The sequence below is a fragment of the Hyperolius riggenbachi genome, chromosome 4 (assembly GCF_040937935.1).
Source record: "Hyperolius riggenbachi isolate aHypRig1 chromosome 4, aHypRig1.pri, whole genome shotgun sequence".
In the NCBI taxonomy this organism is placed as follows: Eukaryota; Metazoa; Chordata; class Amphibia; order Anura; family Hyperoliidae; genus Hyperolius; species Hyperolius riggenbachi.
Window position 1 is genome coordinate 316,857,956 of NC_090649.1, and position 24,228 is coordinate 316,882,183.

Sequence of the window (24,228 nt, forward strand, 5' to 3'; positions counted from 1 at the left end):
AAGTAAATGAAAAGGCCTTGTATTTTAGAATCTTGAAAGAGAATGTACACTGTTTTATAGCACATTGTTTTAATTGATGTGTTTAGCACTAAAAATGTTTTAAATTAGAAATATATGAAATGCAATCAGTGTCTTTGTGGAGCTCATCCTGTACCTCCATCTGGTTCTGTTCCATAAGCACAAAAGCATATCATCTTACTGGTGACATTCCCAATAATCAAATGCAAAGTTCCCAGTTTTAGCTGTGACCGAAAACTAAGCACACCTTTGCCTACCTTTGCTAAATTGCAGCAAAACAAGGCCTCTCTTGAATTTACCAGGGAGTGCTGGTGAACAAACACTATATTTTGTTTTGTGATATTTAATAGTTTCCTGATCCAAGCTAAATAAGACCAATCTCAATTGGCCATGGATGTGCATATTCCTCCTTGGGCATTCAAAGGAGTTCCATGGAAGACTCGAACATTTATGTCTTGTATTCTAAATCTTATGAGGGCCTCCGTCTAGTTGTACATACTTCCAAAACACACACTAATGCTTTACTTCTCTTTAGTTTTAAAACGGTATAAACATATTGTCCATATTGTCCAACACATGTCCATACAGGTAAGGTTCAGGGAGAATATCTTATATATATATAACATATCTACCAACTGAAATATTGGATTTGTTTGCTTTTTAAATTGTGTAAACTTTACGCCAATTTTTGTGGATATCATAAAACACCTTATTTTGCCTTTGCACTTGTATTGTCACCATTTATACTATACTGTATATTGGTCTAATTAGTTGCTATGGGTTATTGTACTGTTCTGTGCACAAGAGGATTGTTTACTTTCCACCTCTCATGTGTGCACTTTAGTGTCCATATGTGAAGAAGACCTAAAGCTAACACAAAAATACATTACTGCTGGATTATGTTCTAGAAGTTGATGCTGAACATGCTAGGAATGAGCTTGATTTCTCTAATAAGAAACCTGTAGTAAGAGATATATGGAGCCTGACATCTTTATGTTCTAAATCCTCCTTGTGTGGGTGTTGTGCTAATCATCAGCCTCTTTACTGAATGTGTTAATGACAAAGGAGAAATATGTGGAGCAGGTGATCTGGCTCAAGTCTGATGTCAGTGGCTGCATGTTTGTTCCAGGTAGGAGATTTTGTTATTGAAAAGAAACCAAAACATCAGCCTGACAGCCAATAACACAGCCAATAGCTGGAGTTTACAAAAGGGCATTAAGATGGCGGCCTCCACATTCCTCTCACTACAGATTTCCTTTTCAGGATAAATAATGAAACCTTGGCCTTCATCAGCTATAACCGACGTATCTGGTTACATTTGTGTGACATTTTTACTTCTCATCAAAACTTATCTGCCATTCATTAAAGTTAAGTGCTCGGTACATACTGTGATCATATATCTTTAGTGTAAACTTTGCAGAAAGCAAACACCAGGCACTATGAAATACATACATAATATACAATAAAATAAAGTTAATTAGTTACATTGTCATGAACATTCTTTAAGTCACATTTTTTACAGTCAGGAGTGAATGCCACAGACAGTTATTGATCCATGTGCAGATATTCCTGTGGCTCAAATGGAGCAGCCACCACCACATGCCTGGTAGTGTCGAGTGACTGTGGTCGGATTGTCATAGTATTCATTCAAAACACCACAACTGCATTGGTTACAGCACAATATATTTTGTTAACAAGTGAAAGTGTTGCATTTTCTTCATTTCTTCCAGGCACAGTGCAATCAGGGTATTCTTGGAATCTTCCTCCCTAACGCTGTACAGAGGAATGTGTTATACTTCCCAAGAGCCATTCATTTTCACAACCTTGCCATCCTTTCATCAGCAAATTCTTCCTTCCACTGGCGAATCCACTTATGAACAACAATAGTAAACTGTGAGCTGACAGCTGCACTTGCTGGCATCATATGCACAAGACCTGTGCCCAAGTCCTTATTACATGTATGTAATTTTATGGACTGCTTTAAATGTTAATTCAAGAAGAAGCATCTTAGTCTTTTAAGGTAGGAATGATACAGAGATGTGAAAGCCCGTACGAAATCAGATAACCCAAAGCACGATTACACAGAGCGTTGTTAAATGGTTTACAGGGCTCTCCATATTTCAGTATTTTAGGACATATTACCCAGAGTCCTCCTTTGCCTTTAAGCCCAGTACTGATTTCAGCTGTAGACTGCAGAGCATGCAAAGCTTCAGTTTTCCAGCAATCTGTCTGTTTGCTTTCCACCATGATATAGTTAAGCGGCAAAAATTTGCCCATGCTGAGAATATTCATTACAGTGTTGATTCATGGGGAAAATCCACATTTCCAGAATGTGCACTCATTGGGTAAGTTAAGCAATGTCCTTCAGTTCACTATGGACGGTGAAATCTGTATACAGCATACAAGAAAAGGTCATTAAAGACTGCATTGAATTCAAGCGAAAAGTATATAATCAGTATATAATGATTTCATTAAAAGCCAGTGTGTTCTTATATCTTTGTAGCCAATTTTTATGGAAAATGTTGGACCTCATTTATAATGATTCTCATAGGCTGGAGATCAAATAAGATGTAAAAATATGACAGAGATGTATTAACATTATTAGATGGGAAAAAGGTTTGCAACCCTTGCTTAAAAACAAACCTGAAGCAAAAAAAAAACCCAAAAAACATATAAGTATATAAACATGTGTTATTAAGTCAAAATGGCAGTACTAACTCATATACATTTTAGGACCTGTTTGAATGTGGAATTATGTCTATTTCATAATGTTTCCAGTTACATGGGGTTGTGCTTAGGCGCAGCTGAAAGTAACTTTATGATATAAACATAACCCGTGAATAAATAAAATGATGCAACTAGGCAGGCTAACCCAACATTAGTATCTTATCTTTATACTGGAGAGGGGGTATATACACTATAGGACTCACATGTGCCTACACTTCAGTGTTATTTTCATCTAATTTACAATTGGATTGTAGTCAAGATAAAAAAGATATTTCAAACCTTCTGAATAAAACACTTTAAAGCTCTCACCAAGAAATTACTCACAATAAAATTGATATTACTTTTTTTACCTACTTTATAGTACTTTTTCAGCTGCTAAATGCTGAAAAGTTATTTTTTAGATACAATGAAAAATTATCTCCTTAGAGAAAACTCAAGAGAAAAGTTAATAGGATATGGCCCAATATATATTAGTATTTAGTACACTGATTTATGATTAAAAAGGTCACCTTGTAAACTGTCGACTTTCTTCATGCACTTCCATTTCTGTACTCTTGAATTCATTTAGTTCCTTTCGTATGGCAGCCTTAGGGGATGGGGGAAAAAACACATTAAAAGTCATTTTAAATAATGTCATGTTTTTCCATACAACTTAATAAATTGTTTTCCAATTTAAAAAAGGCAGCAGTAAATGAATGAGCATGGGTCTGTGCAGCTGAAGCAATGCAACCGCAATGTGCGATATACAGTTTAATAGGAATTTAAAAAAATAGGAATTAAAAAGCTTCATTAAATGTTTCAATCCCATCTAGACAACAAAAACATTTTGTAAAGAGTCGCATACTGAATATAGTCCTGATGTGCAACAATTCAATTATTTCCATGAAAGGCGAGACAGTATTAACGATTAGTGATTTGCTAACAGATGGATGATTTTAAAGAACAGCTCATTTAATTAGAGTGAAAAACAACGGGGGAAACATTTGGTAATCCTTTCAGAGTGCAGATAGAGAATGTAGAAGAGGCGGCTGCCTTTTAATTAGCAGCTACTGGTTCCTTTCTGTGCTGGCTTCAGACCTGCCAAGAGGCCGGTTACAGAGGAGCTGACTAGGCTTCCATAAAACTAACACAAGTTATGATCTCTGATGCTGGGATTAATACAACAATAACCCGCTTCTGATCATTTAATCTGTTTATGTCCACTGCGGATTCCAGCCTGGTGTTATTTTCTATGTATGAGAGGCATGCCATCTGCTGACCTGGTTTCTGATTCCTCGAAGACCAAATTGCATAAGGTTTAAAGAGAACTAGTCAGACCAAGGCATTTGTCCAATCCACTTTAAAAATTCTGTAGTAGTAAGTTATCTGCTTGAGATATTAGTTCATCTTGTTATTTAATTTTACTAGCTTTTAAATATTTAGCTCCTTGTCTGTTAGAAGCAGGGCTGTGGAGTCGGAGTCATGGAGTCGGAGCAATTTTGGGTGCCTGGAGTCGGAAAAAAATGCTCCGACTCCTAATAAATTTAAACTGTAATTAAAATAGAAAATATGATAAAATGTTCTATTTCTCAGATAATAGTCAATCATACATAATTTATATATACAGTAATAGCTGTGCTTAGTCCACAAAAATGAAATAAACCAATCAAAATTACTTGTATTGCTTCAATAAAGCAGTCCCCGTATTTTTAAAATCAGATATAAATATCTGATTGTGACTGTACATTACTGTATATATGATGTGTACACAGGAATTTCTTATATATACTAAATAACATCTATGCTGTAAGAATAAAGCCTGATGTGTAGCCGTGTCACTAATAGAGATGGTCAATGAGATGGAAATAATTCTGCGTTGATGCTGATTTGTGCAAATGTATGCACTCTCTTTGCTCATGAAATCAAATAATTTGATATGTTGTTAAAATTTGGTTTGGTGACTACGATTTAAACGGTACCTGAGATGGATTAAAAGAAAAGTTTTATACATACCTGGAGCTTCCTCCAGCCCCCTTCAGGCCAATCCGTCCCTTGCTGTCCTCCTCCACCACCTGGATTTTCTGCTATGAGTCCCGGTAATTCAGCCAGTCAGCGCAGTCTGGCCACGTACCGTTCCTACAGCCAGGAGCATTCTGCACCTGCGCAATAGTGCGGCGCAGGTGTAGTACGCTCCCGGTGGCGGAGTGTGTGCATGCGCACTACGCCAGACTGGCTCATAGCAGAAGATCGAAGTGGCGGAGGAGGACAGCGAGGGACTGATTAGCCTGAAGGGGGCTGGAGGAAGCCCCAGGTATGTATAGAACTTTAATTTCAGCTGTCTCAGGTTTACTTTGTTACACAGTAGTACTATACATGTACACTCCCCACAGAGCTGCAGGGAATCCACTGAGAATGTTGTGCACATTGAACACAGAGGTGTTGTCTATCACCCATAAACCTGATTCAGATTGTGCATGAAGAATGTGTAATAGAGGAAGAATCTCCTCATTCTCCTGCAGAGTACCTGCACATCATTCTTACATGTACCCACAGTTACATTGCCTAGGGCCTGACAGATGTTCTTTGTTCCGGTCTGTACCTTTTACAAGTACTCTTACCAAGGACTAATTTTAGTCTATGACTAAAGGGAATAAATATGGCAGTCTACATATCCTTCTCACTTTAAACATTTTTTTTTTTTAAATTCCTATGCGTAGGCAGATAAGAGACGAATTTCATGTTGCATACTTTCACTCAACAAGATTGTAATATGCAAATTAGAGGAGTAGGAGTCGTGGAGTCGAAGTCGGTGGAGTCCTAAACTGAGGAGTTGGAGTCGGTGGATTTTTGTACCGACTCCACAGCCCTGGTTAGAAGAACAAATGCGTAATACCTTTGTTGTGGATAAACTCATTGCTGGTAACAGATGATCCCTCCTAGATACTAAAATCACCAACTACGACGGTCCTTAGCTTTCATTCTTGTATTCTGAACAGCAGCTGTTTTTGTTATTTGACAGTTTTATAAATCTCTAATAGCAAAAGTACACTTAAAAGGAAGCCGAGATGTGAGACCTATGGAAGCTGCCATATTTATTTCCTTTTAAACAAAAATGCCTGGCATTCTTGCTGATCTTTCTGATCAGTAGAGTCTAAATCACACATCTGGAACAAGCATGCAGCTAATATTGTCAGATTTGTCATAGACACCTGATCTGCATGCTTGTTCAGGGTCTATGGCTTAAAGTATTAGAGGCAGAGGGTCAGCAGGACAGCCAGGTAATGTGCATTATTTAAAAGGAAATAAACACATCAGCCTCATTATTACTCTCACCTCGGGTTCCCTTTAAGTTCCGTAAACAAATGAGTAATGTAACTCAAACCACATGAAACAGCAAGAAGTTTAAATGTCGTTGCTCATACATAGCAATATTCCAAATGATTATGAGATGAGAACACTGCGCACAAGCAATAGTGACATTCCACATGACGTGCACACGCTCTGAAACACTGTGATTTGAACAACATTGTACACACCCAGCCAACTGCACAATATCTGCTCAATAGTTGTCTGAATTGATCCACCAGTTGGATCGGGCATAATACCCCACATCAGTTGCTTGTTGTCGTTTGGCTACATTTTTTGTAACGTATTTATTGTCATCAGATACTGCAAAGTCTGTAGTTTCTCAGGCGTTTTAAATGACATTTATCTAACTTGTGTACATAGGTTTAGACAACAGAGAAGTCTACCTCACCTTTCAAAATTGAACTCCATACCCAACACAGGTAAGAAAGCAAAACCAGCATACAAAAAGTAAAATGGCAATTTTGTTTCAAGATTAGTTTTTCTATATGTATTTTATATTTATTTTGAGATAAAGTAACCTTCAAGTATAAGTTGACCTCTCAACATTTTACACCTTTTACATTTGAAAATGTGAGGACTTACATATAAGTTGGAAAGTAAAAAGTACACCCATAACTATTGCTATACTTCGAAAAAAGAAGTATTGCAATTTCACCTGACAAGTACAGCCATATGCCCCAATAAGTCTAGCCATATCCAGTACTGCCAAGCTACTCCTTTCATGTACAGCATTACAGAAAAGCATGTTAGGACAGGGTTACAGGTGCTTGACACACCCTGGCTGTTCTCTCTTGGCCAGATTTATGTTTCTGAGAGAAAAATATTAGGTTTATAGAAAACATGCAGAACTGTCTCAGACATTTTTACAAGATGCAATTTCCTTCTAAAACTGTTCTAAAACAGGAGGAGGATTATTAGAATTAGTGCAGTCTGTGAGAGAATCCTTTGAGTGAGGTGGAATGTACTCTGGCAGCTTTAACACAGGAAAAGGAGACTCACAATCGTATTTTAATGGGAAAACAGCAGCAGTCAGTGCACGTTTTAAAGTTGGATGGACTTAATAATGCTAATCAGTCCAGATACTCCCGCTTTCATAAAAAAATAAAATATCACAGTTTAGCTGCTGTCTGGGCTTTACAAGGAAGAGATGTGACTGAAAGCTGTGAAAGAGAACTTTAATTCAGTCATGTGGGGAATAAAACAACACATACAGCACAAGCTGACAGTTCATCACCCCGTCTGGCAGCTTTGCATGAGTTTTAGAAGTGCTATCAACCACTTCTTATTTCTATGACAGTTTTGCAATGTTTTTCTACAAAGTATGACATTTCTAGAAATTCATGCAAAAGTCTTATTTTGTAAGAAGAGAATTTACGCTCAGAACACATGCAGCTTACAATTGTGATGAAATAAGTGGAAATACGAAGAAAAAACATGTCATAATTGCTTTGATAAATCTGGCCCCCTTCCCAGGGGGGCCAGATTTTTTTTTTTGGGGGGGGGGACATGGTGAAAGCTGTCAAGGGATGCAGACCGATGGGGAGCATCGGTCTGCATCCCTTGACAGCTTTCCCCATGTCTGCACCCATCTTCCCCACCAAACAAATAATCTTCTGAAGACTATCCGAACTTATGGAAGACAATTAAAGACTACTATTATTTATTTACTGCATGCTTACTGCTGAAATACCTTATGTTTTACCTTACTTTAAACATTTACCTCACTTTATACATTTACCTCATGTTCAAAAATGGAGAAAAATCTTTCAGAATTGCTAAAAAAAATAGGAAAATACCTCATGACTGAATACGGTACCTCAAAGCCAGACTGGATGCTCAGTCGGGGATTTTATCAGGGCTGATTAGAAACAGGCTGAGCAGTGAAGAATGAAACAGAGAGCAGGGTAGGTGTTTTCTCTAATGTTCCCACTGATAAATATAGTGGTTTGCAAAAGTATTCGGCCCCCTTGAAGTTTTCCACATTTTGTCACATTATTCCCACAAACATGATTCAACTTTATTTGAATTCCACATGAAAGACCAATACAAAATGGTTTACACGTGAGAAGTGGAACGAAAATCATACATGATTCCAAACATTTTTTACAAATAAATACTGTATTTTTTTGGACTAAAAGACTCACTTTTTCTCTTCCAAAAGTGGGGAATAATAGTCCAAAAGTTCCTGACTTGTGAACGCCTGCCAATATGAACCTCCAACCCGACACAGGGGGACAAACTGAGGACACAGGGGGACACAAAGGGGCATAGAGGTGGAAACAAGGGGAACACAAAGGCAATAGAGGAGGACAGAGAAGGACTGAGGGGAGCACAGGAGAACACAAGGGGGACAGAGGAGGACACAGGGAGACACAAGAGGTACAAGGGTCCATGAGGTACAAAGGAGGCATAATCCACAAGATGCCCTTTCACCATGGATACACCAGGTTTAGAATATATATTTTTTCCCCTGGTTTCTGCCCTCTAAACCTAGGTGCGTCTTATGGTCAGGTGTGTCTTATAGTCCGAAAAATACGGTAACTGAAAAGTGGGGTGTGCGTAATTATTTAGCCCCCTTTGGTCTGAGTGCAGTCAGTTGCCCATAGACATTGCCTGATGAGTGCTAATGACTAAATAGAGTGCACCTGTGTGTAATCTAATGTCAGTACAAATACAGTTGCTCTGTGACGGCCTCATAGGTTGTGTAAGAGAATCTTGGGAGCAACAACACCATGAAGTCCAAAGAACACACCAGACAGGTCAGGGATAAAGTTATTGAGAAATGTAAAGCTGGTTTAGGCTACAAAACGATTTCCAAAGCCTTGAACATCCCACGGAACACTGTGCAAGCAATCATTCAGAAATGGAAGGAGTATGGCACAACTGTAAACCTACCAAGACAAGGCTGTCCACCTAAACTCACAGGCCGAACAAGGAGAGCGCTGATCAGAAATGCAGTCAAGAGGCCCATGGTGACTCTGGACGGGCTGCAGAGATCTACAGCTCAGGTGGGGGAATTTATCCATAGGACAACTATTAGTTGTGCACTGCACAAAGTTGGCCTTCATGGAAGAGTGGCAAGAAGAAAGCGATTGTTAACTGAAAAGCATAAGAAGTCCCTTTTGCAATTTGCCACAAGCCATGTGGGGGACACAGCAAACATGTGGAAGTAGGTGCTCTGGTCAGATCAGATGAGACCAAAATGGAACTTTTTGGCCAAAATGCAAAACTCTGTGGCGGAAAACTAACAATGCACATCACTCAGAACACACCATCCCCACTGTCAAATAGGGTGGTGGCAGCATCATGCTCTGGGAGTGCTTCTCTTCAGCAGGGACAGGGAAGCTGGTCAGAGTTGATGGGAAGATGGATGGAGCCAAATGCAGGGCAATCTTGGAAGAAAACCTCTTGGAGTCTGCAAAAGACTTGAGACTGGGGTGGAGGTTCAACTTCAAGCAGGACAATGACCCTAAGCGTAAAGCCAGGGCAAAAATGGAATGGTTTAAAACAAAACATATCCATGTGTTAGAATGGCCCAGTCAAAGTCCAGATCTAAATCCAATTGAGAATCTTTGACAAGATCTAAAAACTGCTGTTCACTAATGCTGTCCATCTAATCTGACTGAGCTGGAGCTGTTTTGCAAAGAAGAATGGGCAAGGATTTAAGTCTCTAGATGTGCAAAGCTGCTAGAGATACCCTAAAAGACTGGCAGCTGTAATTGCAGCAAAAAGGTGGTTCTACAAAGTATTGACTCAGGGGGCTGAATAATTAGCACACCACCACTTACTTAGCAGTTATTTAGTTGTAAAAAATGTTTGGAATCATGTATTATTTGCATTACACTTCTCATGTGTACACCACTTTGTGTTGGTCTTTCACGTGGAATTCCAATAAAATTGATTCATGTTTGTGGCAGTAATGTGACCAAATGTGAAAAACTTCAAGGAGGACGAATATTTTTGCAAACCACTGTATGGTAAAATACATGAGGTTGCTTCATCTCTGGTTCACTTTAAGGCTTGCCTGTACCTGGAGGTAAAGTCAATTTGTATGCATTTTGCAGTTTTTAGTGGAGTTCCAATTGCTGATTTTGTGGAGTTCCTATTCAGGCTGTGTAGTAAAAAAAGAATAGTAGAAATAAAAATCCAAATATTTGCTGGATTTTTTTTATAAGGGATGCCTATAAATATACTTTTCATAGGTTGCTACATAATCAAATACACCTTCACCCCTCAAAAAAAAAAACATCTTCCAAAGACTATCCTAACTTATGGAAGACAATTAAAGACTACTATTATTTATTTACTGCATGCTTACCGCTGAAATACCTCATGTTTAACCTCACTTTATGCATTTAGCTCATGTTTTACCTCATGTTCGAAAGAAAAATCTTTCAGAATTGCTAACAAAAGAGGAAAACACAGCATGAGGTATTTTACCTACAAAAACATATTTCCCTCACATAGCTACCAAAATTGAGGCCAATGTGAAATCCATTTGTCACAGGAGCCCTAGTGGCTGACCGCACTTAGCCTTCTAAACGGTGCCAGCGCACAGATCGTGCGAACTCTGGTCGCAGTCAATGCGCAGGAACCGTTAAGAATTAGCCGCAGACAACTCAGAAGGGAGCCTGTGAGACACGGGTAATTACAACGTCACCTACTGGTTCAGAGTAAACTGCCACCACCGCGGTTACCATGGGACCGTGGAGCCCACTAACTGACTGACTAGTCCTGCGAATAATACGGTTAAACACACGGTATTCTGTCTAGCCAACAACAAACAAACAGTAGCGTATCTTCAGAGACCCGGGATCAGTTCTGTGGGTGCTGATAAGCAGGGTAGCGGACAGTGAATGACTTGGAGAAAGTCGTTTATTCACGCAATATAAATAATTAATATATACAGACAATTATTAAAATCACAATTATTAAGACAGTAATAGCCAGTATAAAAAATAAAAGAAGGGAGAAAAATACTTAGTTCCTGGAAAGATGTCCTTTTTGTGGGAAAACAGAGTTCTGGGTTTCAATTTGAGTTCAGAGTTCAGACCAGGTGGATGCCAGCATATGTTCCTTTGTTTCAGAGCTTTATTCAAAGTTCAGCAAAATGGCCACCAGCCCTATGTCCTCTGAGCTGGCAGCAGGATGTTCTCATATGGATGGAATGGGAGGACTCCTTCCCAGGCAGCTCATTCACTTTTAATGGAGCTGAGATCAGAGGCGGGCTTCCAGAGTCGGCCCCCAGGCCGGACTATGGTAATCACATCTGGGCAGGGGCTTTAGCAACCTCATAATCCTGACATGTTCCCTAGGCAGACCTGCGCGGCCGGCACACAAATAATAATTACATATTCTCGATCCCCAGAACCTACCGATTAATATGATATCAAACTTGGGCATGTTTGCATGCCCGGCTAAAAAACGGTGGAATTCCCCGAGTTCTGATTCTGCCAGTGGCCCCAATTTAATATCAAAATACTCACAAGATCCGGACCAGCAGAAGGATATAACTCCCACAGCTCTCCGATGTATGGTACTTCTAAAACATGCATAAAGATCATAACTCTATGTTTCCCTATCCTGGCTGAATGGTTCCGCTAAGTCTGCCCCCTGCTGGGATTAGCTTCCTTGGCTCTGAAAAGACTCCTGGTTTGTTAATTAACATCTGAGTGTTACCCCTCTGGCTTCATTAGCAAGTCACAGGGCACAGGCTTCATGAAAAGAACTCTGCTAAGAAAAGGACTTCAGCTGCCCCTACGCACTCAACCCAGATTGTATCGATTTGAAGCGCAATCGATGCAGGGAATCGAGTGCGATCGCTTTTTCTTCACGGGCGGTTCCAGGACGCGCCTGCGGCCCCGCAACCGTCCGTGACAGCCCTCCCCCTTGTCTGCGGCTTAGCCACACCTCCGCAAGATGTGTGGCGGCGCCGCTAACCTGGCTGACGGGCCTCGAGTTGCCGGTACGGCGGGAAAACCTATTGGAGCCCAGGGCTCGGTTCCCCTGGACCGGTCGCGGTCTGCTACCCTCAGGGTTGACCCGACATGGACCGTTCTGGACAGGGCGTTTGCGCCACTGCAGTCGGACGTGGTGTCTGCCGGGACTGCTGACAACGGGCAGTGGGTTGGTTAGGTCAACAGTAAGCCCACGCAGGGTTTCCCTGCTAAGTGGCTGTGGACCTATGGGAACCCCGCGGGAATCCCTGGACCTTCCCAGCTCCTGACAGACGGCACATGCCCTGCAGTAGTTTGCTACATCCCTGTTCATTCGGGGCCAATAAAACTGGTTCCGAATACCGGCGAGTGTCTTGCAGACACCCGAGTGCCCTGTCAGAGGATTACCATGTGCGGATTTCAGCACATGTCCCCTGAACGCACTCGGGACCACAAGCCATTTGGTATTCGCGTGGGATCTACCTGTAGGGGGCTGTACAGACTCACTGTACAGTCTCCCACCTTCCCAGTACACCTTGAAAGCGGCCCCGTCTGCGAGGGGCTCAGCGGCTTGCTGCCTGAGCACCTCCAGGCTTGGGTCACTTTGTAGTGCGGCTGAGAATACGGCGCTGTCAGTTTCAGCCAACTGGCTCATTTCAGCCAACTGGTCACACGAGGCCAGCAGCTGAAAGGTCTCATCCCTGCGGTCAGAGGAGGGGGAGGAGGCCGGAACCCCCTCCACCTGTTCTGAGCTCGGGTTCTGAGCAGTGCAGCGGCGCGGTACTGCTAGCACAGGTACACTGTCAGAATGGCACAGACGGACATTACTCAAGTCATCATTGCATGCAGTAATGACATTGACAGGTATAGACATTTTTTCATTACAGACAGGTTGTACAGTAAACTCAGGTACAGTTACAGCATCATCACAACAGACAGTCTGTACATCAAACTCAGGTGCCTTTGAAGCAGGCACTATTGAACCTGGTACCCTTGAACTGGGCACATTCAACCCGCCTCCCCCTGGTGCTCCCCCAAGTGTATAAAGTACCTGGTGGTGGGTGGAGAGTCCGTCTCCTTCCGTGAGCGACAAGGCGGTCGTGGCAGGTTCATAGTAGGACACAAGCTTGCCCAAATCAGTCCCCAGCAACACAGGGACTGGGAGATCCTTCATAACCCCAACAACCCTTTCGTGGATCCCTAATCCCCAATCCAGCTTCACTGTCGCGTGGGCTATGTGAAAAAGGGTGCCCTCTACTCCAGTAAGGGCAAGGGATCGGCTGGAGCTGATGCTCTCCTTTGGCACAAGGTGTGAGTGAACTAACGTGATGTCAGCTCCGGTGTCTCGAAATCCGGTGACAACTTTGCCGTTCACTCTAACAAGTTGCTGCTGGTCGGTTCGGTCGCGGATTTCCTTTCCGCGGGCAAACAGGACAAAATCTGATGATCCAGGCTGTGGTTCGCTGGCGGGCTGCCTCTGCTGTGGGTGAGGTGCAGGTGATGCAGATGATCCAGGTGCTGGTGGTGTCTGTCTCCGCTCCGGGCAGTCGAATTTCATGTGTCCGGGCTGGCGGCAGTAGTGACAGGTGACCTCTCCAGGCGCTGCAGGCCTGGGTGCAGCAGCTGCGCTGGGTGGCCTCTGTGGCGGACGGCTCACAGGGGCAGGAGGGTCTGCCGAGGTATTGGGCTGACCTCCTCTCCAGCTGGATGGGACAGTTCTGCGGGTATCAGCCACCCGGGTAGTTGCAAAAGTCTCAGCAAGGTCTGCAGCGACAGTGGCTGAAGCCGGCCTGCGTTCTAACACAAACTGTCGTACATCAGCAGGGCAAATGTTCAGAAATTGTTCGAGGACTATCAAGTCCTCCAGGACGCCATAAGACCCCTTGGTGAGGCCCAGAGTCCACTGGCGGAGTGTGGTAAGCAAGCTGCTGACCACATCTCGGTACGAATCCGAAGGCTTTTTCTGCCAGGCCCTGAACTTTTTCCGATAGGCTTCTGGCGTCAGCTGGTACTTAGTAATGATAGCGTCTTTTATAGCAGCATAATCATTATCCTTCTCCGCAGGCAATTCTGCGAAGGCATCAAACGCTTTGTAGCGCAGCAAAGGTGTCAGATGTCTGGCCCACTGGTCTTGGGACAGACGATACTGACGGCATGCTTTTTCAAAAGACCGCAAAAACAAGTCAATGTCTGTGTCTTTTTCAATATTAGCAAATTTAAATTTTGCACTTACGGGTGGTGCAGCTCCTTCAGCAGGGAGGCTGGGCGGTGAACTCCGGCTGGCCTGTTGCACTTTTGCCATGTTTAGCTCATGCTGTCGTTGGCGTTCCCGCTCAGCGGCATCCCTCTCCGCGTGGCGTTCTGCAGCAGCAGCAGCAGCGGCTTGCCGCTCCCGTTCCTCTCGTTTTTGCTCCGCCATGTACTGCAGGTACTTGTCCAGGTCAGTCTCCATCAGCTTTTGTAATGCCTGCTGCATTACCGGGTCAGCACCCCTGGACAGTCCAGTACTGGCCAGTTCCGGGCGAGTATTTTCAGAAACTTTGGGGTTGGGGTCCACACTGACATTCTCCTGCGTAACTGTTGATGCAGGGCCCTCAGGATGCACAACCTCTGTACGGTCAGGAGTCTCAGTCTCTGGTTCCCCTTGCCTTGAGTCAGATGGGTCAGCGTCTACCTCAGCAGACACATCCAGCTCCTGCAGTTGCTGGGTATCCCATTGAAACAATTCCGTTACCAGGTCCCCTTGTTTCTTGCGGCCGACATCAATGCCTCTCTCTTGGCAAAGATTTTGCAGGTCCGCCAGGCACATTTTCTTGTAGTTCCCGGACATTTCCACGCCAAATAAAATAAAACTTTTGGGGAGGGGTACTGGCTACACAGTCTCTCTGTATATATAAAAAAAATATATTGCCTTCCAGCTACACCAACGAATTAGTTCGTTTCTTGATAGCGCTAGCGCTATCGTAGATACTTTCAGCACAACACAGGTCCCAACCGCTGCCTAACACTGTCACAGGAGCCCTAGTGGCTGACCGCACTTAGCCTTCTAAACGGTGCCAGCGCACAGATCGTGCGAACTCTGGTCGCAGTCAATGCGCAGGAACCGTTAAGAATTAGCCGCAGACAACTCAGAAGGGAGCCTGTGAGACACGGGTAATTACAACGTCACCTACTGGTTCAGAGTAAACTGCCACCACCGCGGTTACCATTGGACCGTGGAGCCCACTAACTGACTGACTAGTCCTGCGAATAAAACGGTTAAACACACGGTATTCTGTCTAGCCAACAACAAACAAACAGTAGCGTATCTTCAGAGACCCGGGATCAGTTCTGTGGGTGCTGATAAGCAGGGTAGCGGACAGTGAATGACTTGGAGAAAGTCGTTTATTCACGCAATATAAATAATTAATATATACAGACAATTATTAAAATCACAATTATTAAGACAGTAATAGCCAGTATAAAAAATAAAAGAAGGGAGAAAAATACTTAGTTCCTGGAAAGATGTCCTTTTTGTGGGAAAACAGAGTTCTGGGTTTCAATTTGAGTTCAGAGTTCAGACCAGGTGGATGCCAGCATATGTTCCTTTGTTTCAGAGCTTTATTCAAAGTTCAGCAAAATGGCCACCAGCCCTATGTCCTCTGAGCTGGCAGCAGGATGTTCTCATATGGATGGAATGGGAGGACTCCTTCCCAGGCAGCTCATTCACTTTTAATGAAGCTGAGATCAGAGGCGGGCTTCCAGAGTCGGCCCCCAGGCCGGACTATGGTAATCACATCTGGGCAGGGGCTTTAGCAACCTCATAATCCTGACATGTTCCCTAGGCAGACCTGCGCGGCCGGCACACAAATAATAATTACATATTCTCGATCCCCAGAACCTACCGATTAATATGATATCAAACTTGGGCATGTTTGCATGCCCGGCTAAAAAACGGTGGAATTCCCCGAGTTCTGATTCTGCCAGTGGCCCCAATTTAATATCAAAATACTCACAAGATCCGGACCAGCAGAAGGATATAACTCCCACAGCTCTCCGATGTATGGTACTTCTAAAACATGCATAAAGATCATAACTCTATGTTTCCCTATCCTGGCTGAATGGTTCCGCTAAGTCAGCCCCCTGCTGGGATTAGCTTCCTTGGCTCTGAAAAGACTCCTGGTTTGTTAATTAACATCTGAGTGTTACCCCTCTGGCTTCATTAGCAAGTCACAGGGCACAGGCTTCATGAAAATAACTCTGCTAAGAAAAGGACTTCAACTGCCCCTACACACTCAACCCAGATTGTATCGATTTGAAGCGCAATCGATGCAGGGAATCGAGTGCGATCGCTTTTTCTTCACGGGCGGTTCCAGGACGCGCCTGCGGCCCCGCAACCGTCCGTGACACCATTGCAGTGCGATTACTCTTCAAACGCACAGCAATACTGCCAAAAAGTCGCATTGCACCTTAATGGTGAGGTGTGTCCATACAGTGAGGCATACAGTACCATGAAAGTATGCCTCACTTCCAATGTAAACACGCACGTCATCCTGTAATGCAAGTGTATTCACTATGACTCTGACAGAACTGGTCGCACAGCACCAAATGTGATAGCCAGATATGGGTATCACTAAATTTGCGTTGCAATGCACTGATTTTGTCTGCTGCGACACAACAGATAAAGTATAAAATAACCTTAAATATTTGTTTAAAGAGCAAAAACCCTGGCGTTCAGGGGAATAAAAATCTACAATGTTCAACAGTAAGCCAATGGTGGCTCCTAATAATTGGTTTAGTACAGACTACCTACATAAGGCTGAAACTATATGCAAAACTTTACATATCATATCTAAAGATAGCCTTTTTCATTAACTCTCAAATTAACACCTGACACTGGTTAGATACCCCATTGCAAGTCCTAATTAACATGGCAACTTATAATGGCACAAACTATTGTCAAATCACACAACACATCACATGACACACAGACACACTTGGCCCATATGCATTTCACTTTATCTCCCGAGTACCCTCCTAGGAGATCATTTTTCACCTTATATTTAATATAACTTTCCAACACTTTGGAATTGAAAATCTGCCAAACGTAGGTGAAAAACTACTATAAAAATTTGAGTATTTTCTTGCTTGCTGGTGTTTTAAAACATATTTTATTGACAGGATGTGAAAATATCTTCTAATAAAAAACTCAGGAGAAAAAGTTAATGGCATATGGGCTAACATTTGTTACTTATCACTAGAGAAAGCATGTGCCCTTGCCTTATCAGCAGGAGTTAACCTTGCCCACGGTTTGTCAGCACGACGGTCATATTCCAGAGAATCTGTAACCTCCACATATTCATTGAAGCGCAAGATACGCCTGGCCTGCAATTCAGCCACTGAAGGCCTCAGGCTGAGCTGTAAGTGACAGACAGAGAAAAAATGTTGTTGCATTATATGCTGAAAACGGTAATGCACTATTGTTATTTTTATGACTTTATAATCCCATTTCCCAAAAAAGTGACGCTGTGCAAAATATAACCAAAAACATAATGTGATTATTTGCAAATTATGTAAACCCCTTTTTTTAACAGAGGAACAGAGTATAAAGTGTACAAAGACAGCATTGCAAATGTGGATACTGAGAAATAGCATTGATTTTTATAATACACTTGCTCATTTTGATTGAGAAGGCAGCACCGTGTTGTGATGCAGACATGTTTGCCATTGTGTTGTATCTCCTAGATCCAAAATAATAACAATTGTTTTGGACACCAAAATTACCTCACACTAAATTTAATTGTTTAGAACAGGGTCTCATAGAGATACAATGATTTTCCAGCAAGAGTTAATTAGAGCCATTGATAGTAAGAATTGGCTATTCATTTAGACTGGCTACATTGAAAGATGCAATTCAATATATACAGGTATCTAGATGTTCGAGGATTTGGCTGTGCATGTCGGTAATCAGTGGTTTGCTAGGTTTAAGACTTTTTAGCCAGTACGACATGTTGTTGCTTATGCCAGCAGCTTTATACCTTGCGTGTGAGCCTTCGCTTTAGTTCTCGTCTTGCTTCCTGCTCCTCATCTTCATTTTTCTCTGAATGATAAAGGTACAAACACCATGAGAATTCCATTATGTGCACACTATGGGGTTAAATCCCAAAACTTATCTTATAAATGATCTCTCCTTATCTGTCTTAAGCTTGCAGTTGATCTCTCCATATCTGTTAATCTCATGACTTATCCCTATTTATCTCATTAACTATTACTCTGACCTACAGAAGAATAAGCATGCCACTTGCAGTCTGGCGCTATCTTCCCTAGCTAACAAACTAAATACATATTTAGATGCTTATGCATGTCCATGGAACCCGCTATATAATGTAATCCAATATGGATACTGGCACCAATATAATCCAATACGAATACTGACAGAGGAAAACATGAAATGCTTTTATTTTCTCTGTTATGCACTCTTCAAATATTCCTTCTTCCTGTCTGTACAATTCCTACATCCGGGCAGGAATGGTATGTGATCAGTGGTTGTATAGCTGTATATTGCATTGGACAAAGCTAGCATGCTGTGGTGCTGTGATTGAAATGACACAGCATCTCTACTGAAATCTTCCCTAATATCTACAGGTGGGGCTTAGTAGACCACGTAGACATGTGACAGCCAGGATGAAATGAATCATTTTCATCTGCCATGAACCTGACAGTGCATGTTACACTACTAGCTTATCATACTTCAGAGGAGAATGTACAAATATTTAAAAAAGGCATTCACAGTTCAGCAGTACTTTAAACTGTAGTTGACCACAACTGTGCTGATTCCTATCTCACTTGCATATCATTCTCCAGTTTATTGCTTATGAAAAAACCTATTAAATTACTGAGGTAAAACCAGACTGATACTAGTGAACTGAGGGTTTTTGTGAATATGTATAGGAATGTGAATAAATAAAAGGTTTTATATGAATTCCTATCAGACGTAGACCAATCTAGATAACAACATCTGCAGTGCAGTATAGCCTACAACTATCAGTATAACACATTTATTGGAAGGAGCCATATGGCTCTGAAGAAGGTCTGCATTCCAACTAGACTTGTTATGTTTTGACTTTTGTAATAGCACTTTTTATTATTTCAAATTGTTTCGTGAATTGCTGTTTTGAGGACATTAATGTTAATTTGACTTGGTGACACCCAGCATCTGGTTTCTCTAAAGTGTATTTTTCATATACATTTCAAAGGAGATTTTACTAGGTTTACTGGGTCTGCCAACAGAAAATAATGGGGAATCATGGAGTTCAGTTGGGTGACACCAGGAAACAAGTTAAGTTTCCTTAATGGAAACATGTGACACATCCCATACATAATCTGACTTTAAAAGAATGCACTGACTGGATGAAATAGCAGCTAATTATTAAAGGAATGATACTAAATAAGACCAGTTATTAGTTTCATAATGTTAAAGAATTTATTTGCCTTATGAGAGCTAATATTTTAGTTTATGGTGCATAAATTATTTTCTCGTGGAAAATTAAAGCCTACATCCAGGCAAGTAAGAAACATACCTTTATGTACCTTAAAACGTCAATCTAGTGCAGCATATTTCTACTGTAATAAATCAGCCACATACCGTACCTACACTAAACAATTATTGCCTATTTAAAAGCACCCTTGTCTGATGTAATGGACAGGGAGCTTACTTCATCTGTCCAGAAGGAGGTGGTCGTAGTTGACCTCTTGCATTTGAGGGTAGATCATCTGGATGACTTATGGTAGAATCTGGAAGCCCCTTCTATTGAAGGCTCACAGATATATGCGCTCCCAAGAGGGAAGAATATGGTGACTATTTGCATTACCTATTACTCCATACAGGGAAGAGTAATAAACATCAGACACCAACATTATAATGTGTTTAAGAAAACATTTTTCTTAATATCGCTCTTCATAATCCTCAACTTCAAGTCCTAGTTATTCTAATGGGTCTTCTGTCAATTTTGTTTAACCCCCCCCCCCCAAGACTGGTCAGCTCCAACACTACACTAAATATGAAGCACTAAGCACTAAGAGTTCTCCACTGTGGGCTCTTCATTGGTCTGTTAATCAGACCCAGTGAGAATCCTTACTAGTGTAGTGAAAGGAGGCCCCAACAAAAAACATAATTCAGTCTCCTGTCATTAGATCCTACCAACAAAAATCTTCAGTGGAAAGAATTTTCATTGGTCAGATCAGTAAAATGATGGGTAAACAACACCAGGGGATTTTTTTTTGTGTAAAATGGTAAAAATTACAAATGTACCCCTATACACATTTCCCTGAGGAGCAGATATCTGGAATCAATCCGAGGACCTACCCTCCACCCATGCATGGGTTGAATTACCCCTCCTCGTCCACTGGACATGGGGATGAGTTCTAGTCCTTGACATTTTACATATAAAAATAAAACTCTCTATTGATGCTGATGTTGTTCATCATTATGAAAGTGGTGAACTGTACCTGGCTATCAGTAGAGTGGTGATTGATCTGATCCCTGCTTTATAAATAAGACAAATGTACATATTGATGCTAATGGTTGACAGTGGGAAGCTGACCACCACAGTTCTAAATATGGACTGGCAGAAAAGTGCTATTATTTCTGTAGAAATAACATTCTTCTGGCAATCTGATTGCCTTTTTTTATAAATAGACCACTTAATGTTAGAAACACTAACTAAGTTGGCACATAGAGAGTACATGGTAAAATAAAATGGTAATACTGTACTACTTTCCCCTTTTTCTTACTTGAATGTAAATATATAACACTCTGTAGGGGAGCATCAACAGCTTGCCACAGAGCTACTTCATCTACATCTTCCCCTGCATTACTTAGTTCTTCCCCATAGAGTGTACTGATGCACAGCAGTTGCCCATTCTACTGCCTGTAGAGATGGAACATAAAGGTCCCCTCTACAGAATAACATCATGAGCTGTGGTGGCATCACCTGTCTGCATGGAAGAATCTCCAGCAGTGTTCCTGTGCGCTCCTGCAGTGTGGGCTATGGGGAAGACCTATGTAATGCTGGGGGACATGTGGATAAAGCAGCTTTGTGGTAAGCTCTGTAGCGCATTAGTCTGTTCTGGTTTGTTTCTTCGCTAGGCAAGGAAAAGGGGTCAATAGTATCACTATTTTATTTTATTATTAAGGGGTTTAAAAATACACTCTTTCTACTGGACATACTCGTTTCAAGATAATGGTCCTTTAAGCTGGGCTTGGGGTTAGTGGCCTTTAGTCAGAAAAAGAAAAAATGAGGGAAGTTGGCAAGTACAACTTTAAATATCCATAAAATATCACTTTATCTATTTTATAAGATTTTAGAGGAACAGAGAGACAAAGAGATATAATGGAAGAGCCGACATGCATAAAGTACAAATTTGTTGAATTCAGTGTTTAATCTTTCTAGTGAGTGTTTTGCAGGTTTATATTGCGCACTGCAGAAGGGGATCTGGAATGTAGTGAGAAGCACTGTGAAACTATTCAGCTGTTTACACAATATTTTCCTGGAAGAAGTTTCCTGTAATTGAAATCTGAATTACAAACAAGCTCTCTGCTAAAATGTAAAATGCATTCTATTCACCTATGGCTTGGTTTTTGTAGCTGTTTAACACATGTATGATTGAATTGTACAAAACAGCCATTGTATGAAATCACTTATTCACAGAAACACTAAAATGATAATAAAATAGAGCAGCCATTAGATGCCGTTGCTTCTTCGCTGCATGCTGCAGGGAACTCTGACCGGACCTGCAGCAGCTGGTTTTCTACCTGAACGGTAGGGATGGTCAATGAGATGCAAATACATTTTGAGTTGCTGCAGGATTATGCAAATTTTGGATGCAAATTTATGCAGCTTGAAAATGGACCAATCTAATTTTAGCTCAGTAGGATTTGATTGGTTCATTTTCAAACTGCATACATTTGCATAATGCTGCATCAACTCAAATATATTTGCATCTCATAGACCATCCCTAGTGAATGGATGCTATTTATTAACTAAGATCCATTCACCTCCATTAGGGTCTGTTTAGTTACGGTCCACTAAACGGACCATTTTTTAGTCCAACCGGGCCTTAAACTACTCTAAAATGCTAAACTGAATTGATTGTATAATTACGTTTTAAGATGTTTCTTTGCTCCAGTTCTTCACTAGTGGGCCTTTGACTGAGTCTCCTGTAAGAAATAAGCGTAGGTTTACATGAAGCATATCTTTGAAGGATATCATCTCACTGATGCTCTGAGAAGGAAAAACATGTTTTTTTTTACACTTTTGATTTGGCTGAATTATTTAACATACTGACATATAACAAGAATGCTAACTACTGCAGACTAAATTGTGATGGCTTTAGTGAGGAGTTGGAATATAAAGCTCCCAACAGCTGTAGGTGAAGCATAACAGATGTTCAGGAACTGCTGGGAGACTCCTGCTGACAGCCAGCAGGGATACAGTATATGTAGTACATATATGAAACACAGCACCACCAACAGGTAAGTCAAGGGATTGCAAATTTCCTAAAAATCATGCTAAGCATTTGCCCTTTAATCCCCTGTCATACCTAGTACAGAATACTGTATCACCACTATCCGCAAGAGAGGAAAGACACTTAAGACATGACTCAATACACAGGTTATTGATTGTATAAAATGGGGTAGTTGCTCAGAGCAATCGGTCAGAATCCTTTTTCCATCCAGTATTTAAAACCTGACTGGTTGCTTTGGCCAACAGCTCCACTAGGGTTTATGTCACATGCACAGAGATGTTTTTCCAACAAGAAAAATGCTATTGATGCACATAGGAAACTGAAACAGAATAAACATCTCCATGTACATTTCTACTACATATGCTAAGTAGAGGACAACAGATCATGGAAAATTACATATAATACAGTCTTCTGTAGTGCATCAGTCGCAATGTATTGACAATCAATAGCAACCCGGATTCAGTTCTGAAAAAAGAAACAGTTCTAGCCAGGATACAACCAGAATAATTAATGAACAGTAGCACAGGTCGAACAGTGAAATTTGGTCATATCATAAAGAAGTGGATTGCATGCATGTGGCACAAGTCACACGAAGACGGGTGCTCTGCTGGGATCACAGTAACTTTTATTTAGCGTGTCTAGGATCCCCTCAGCTGACTTACAAAGTTCTATACTGAGCACCTTCTTGTTCCTGTCAACATTCTAACCACTTGTCCCATATTTTGTGAAATACAGGGATCATATTTATATGTGCATATATACGTTTTTTTAATGGGAAGGCATTGTTAATTCTTTTCACCCACTCAGCCTTAGGGCCTGAGCCCACTAATGCAGTTGTGTCTGCTTCTGTCTGCTTTTCAGCATCTGTAACATTGATCTGGTGCTGAAAAGCGGACACAATTATGCACAACCGCGTTAGTCGGCTTAGGCCCTTTAGTGGGCAAAATCAGCCATTTTAGCGCCGCTTCTTGCCTAGCTGCAAACAGGGTCTCTGACATAAATGTATTGGTATCATTTTGAAGATGCACAGAGACGTAGAAGTTTAGCAGCACCTTTGATAATAACATACAATGGTGTTTCTATCAACTTGTCAACTTGTGATGTAACTGCTACAATATGCTGTTTTGAAGCAGCTGATTGTAGCAGCTGCAATACAAGTTTGTGTTAGAAGTTTACAACAGACATGTTGTTGACACAAGCCTGTGTTTTCATGCTCCACTTTTCTTGCACCTGTCTTGCCAAATCAGCTGCAAAGAATGCAAGGGCACAACTCTTGGGCCCATGAGGTCAAGGTGTCTAATAATTTCCACTCCTTGTTTATTACCATGTACTAACATTACATGCCGTAATTATTTTCCTCACAACAGGTTTGTAGTGGGGTGGGTTGCATTTTTTCATTCCTTCACATCCCTTTTCATTCTTCTCCCTACTATATGTGCCTCTAGTAGCCTTAGTGAGAAGCAGATGCCTCTTCTTTCTTGATAGTATAAAAACATTTAAACTATTTGACTATGTCTCTGATACAAATCATCTTCAAGTAATATTTTCAACAACAGCCATTATGGGTAATGCAAGGAATGCTTACACCTCATTCACAAACAGTCCAAGTGTTATAATCATGTAGTTAATGATGGAGTCTAAGGCATCAGAAATACTAATGAGTAACATACATTATGTAACGATTGCGGAATCG

The 24,228-nt window shown here is 41.4% G+C and overlaps 1 protein-coding gene across 3 annotated transcripts in view; it reads right to left on the reverse strand.

The window, feature by feature from the left end:
* Window positions 1–1,402: 1,402 nt before the first annotated feature.
* Window positions 1,403–24,228, reverse strand: part of PHACTR2 (phosphatase and actin regulator 2) — a 171,351-nt gene continuing 148,525 nt past the window's right edge. For all 3 annotated transcript variants that reach the window (XM_068231696.1, XM_068231695.1, XM_068231697.1), the window contains 5 exons: window positions 22,172–22,227; window positions 18,047–18,108; window positions 17,289–17,426; window positions 3,255–3,331; window positions 1,403–2,406 (listed from right to left, as the gene is read on the reverse strand). In XM_068231696.1, the coding sequence (XP_068087797.1) occupies window positions 2,391–2,406; window positions 3,255–3,331; window positions 17,289–17,426; window positions 18,047–18,108; window positions 22,172–22,227 (349 nt within the window). In that variant the 3' untranslated portion in view covers window positions 1,403–2,390. The remainder of the gene's footprint in view (window positions 2,407–3,254; window positions 3,332–17,288; window positions 17,427–18,046; window positions 18,109–22,171; window positions 22,228–24,228) is intronic.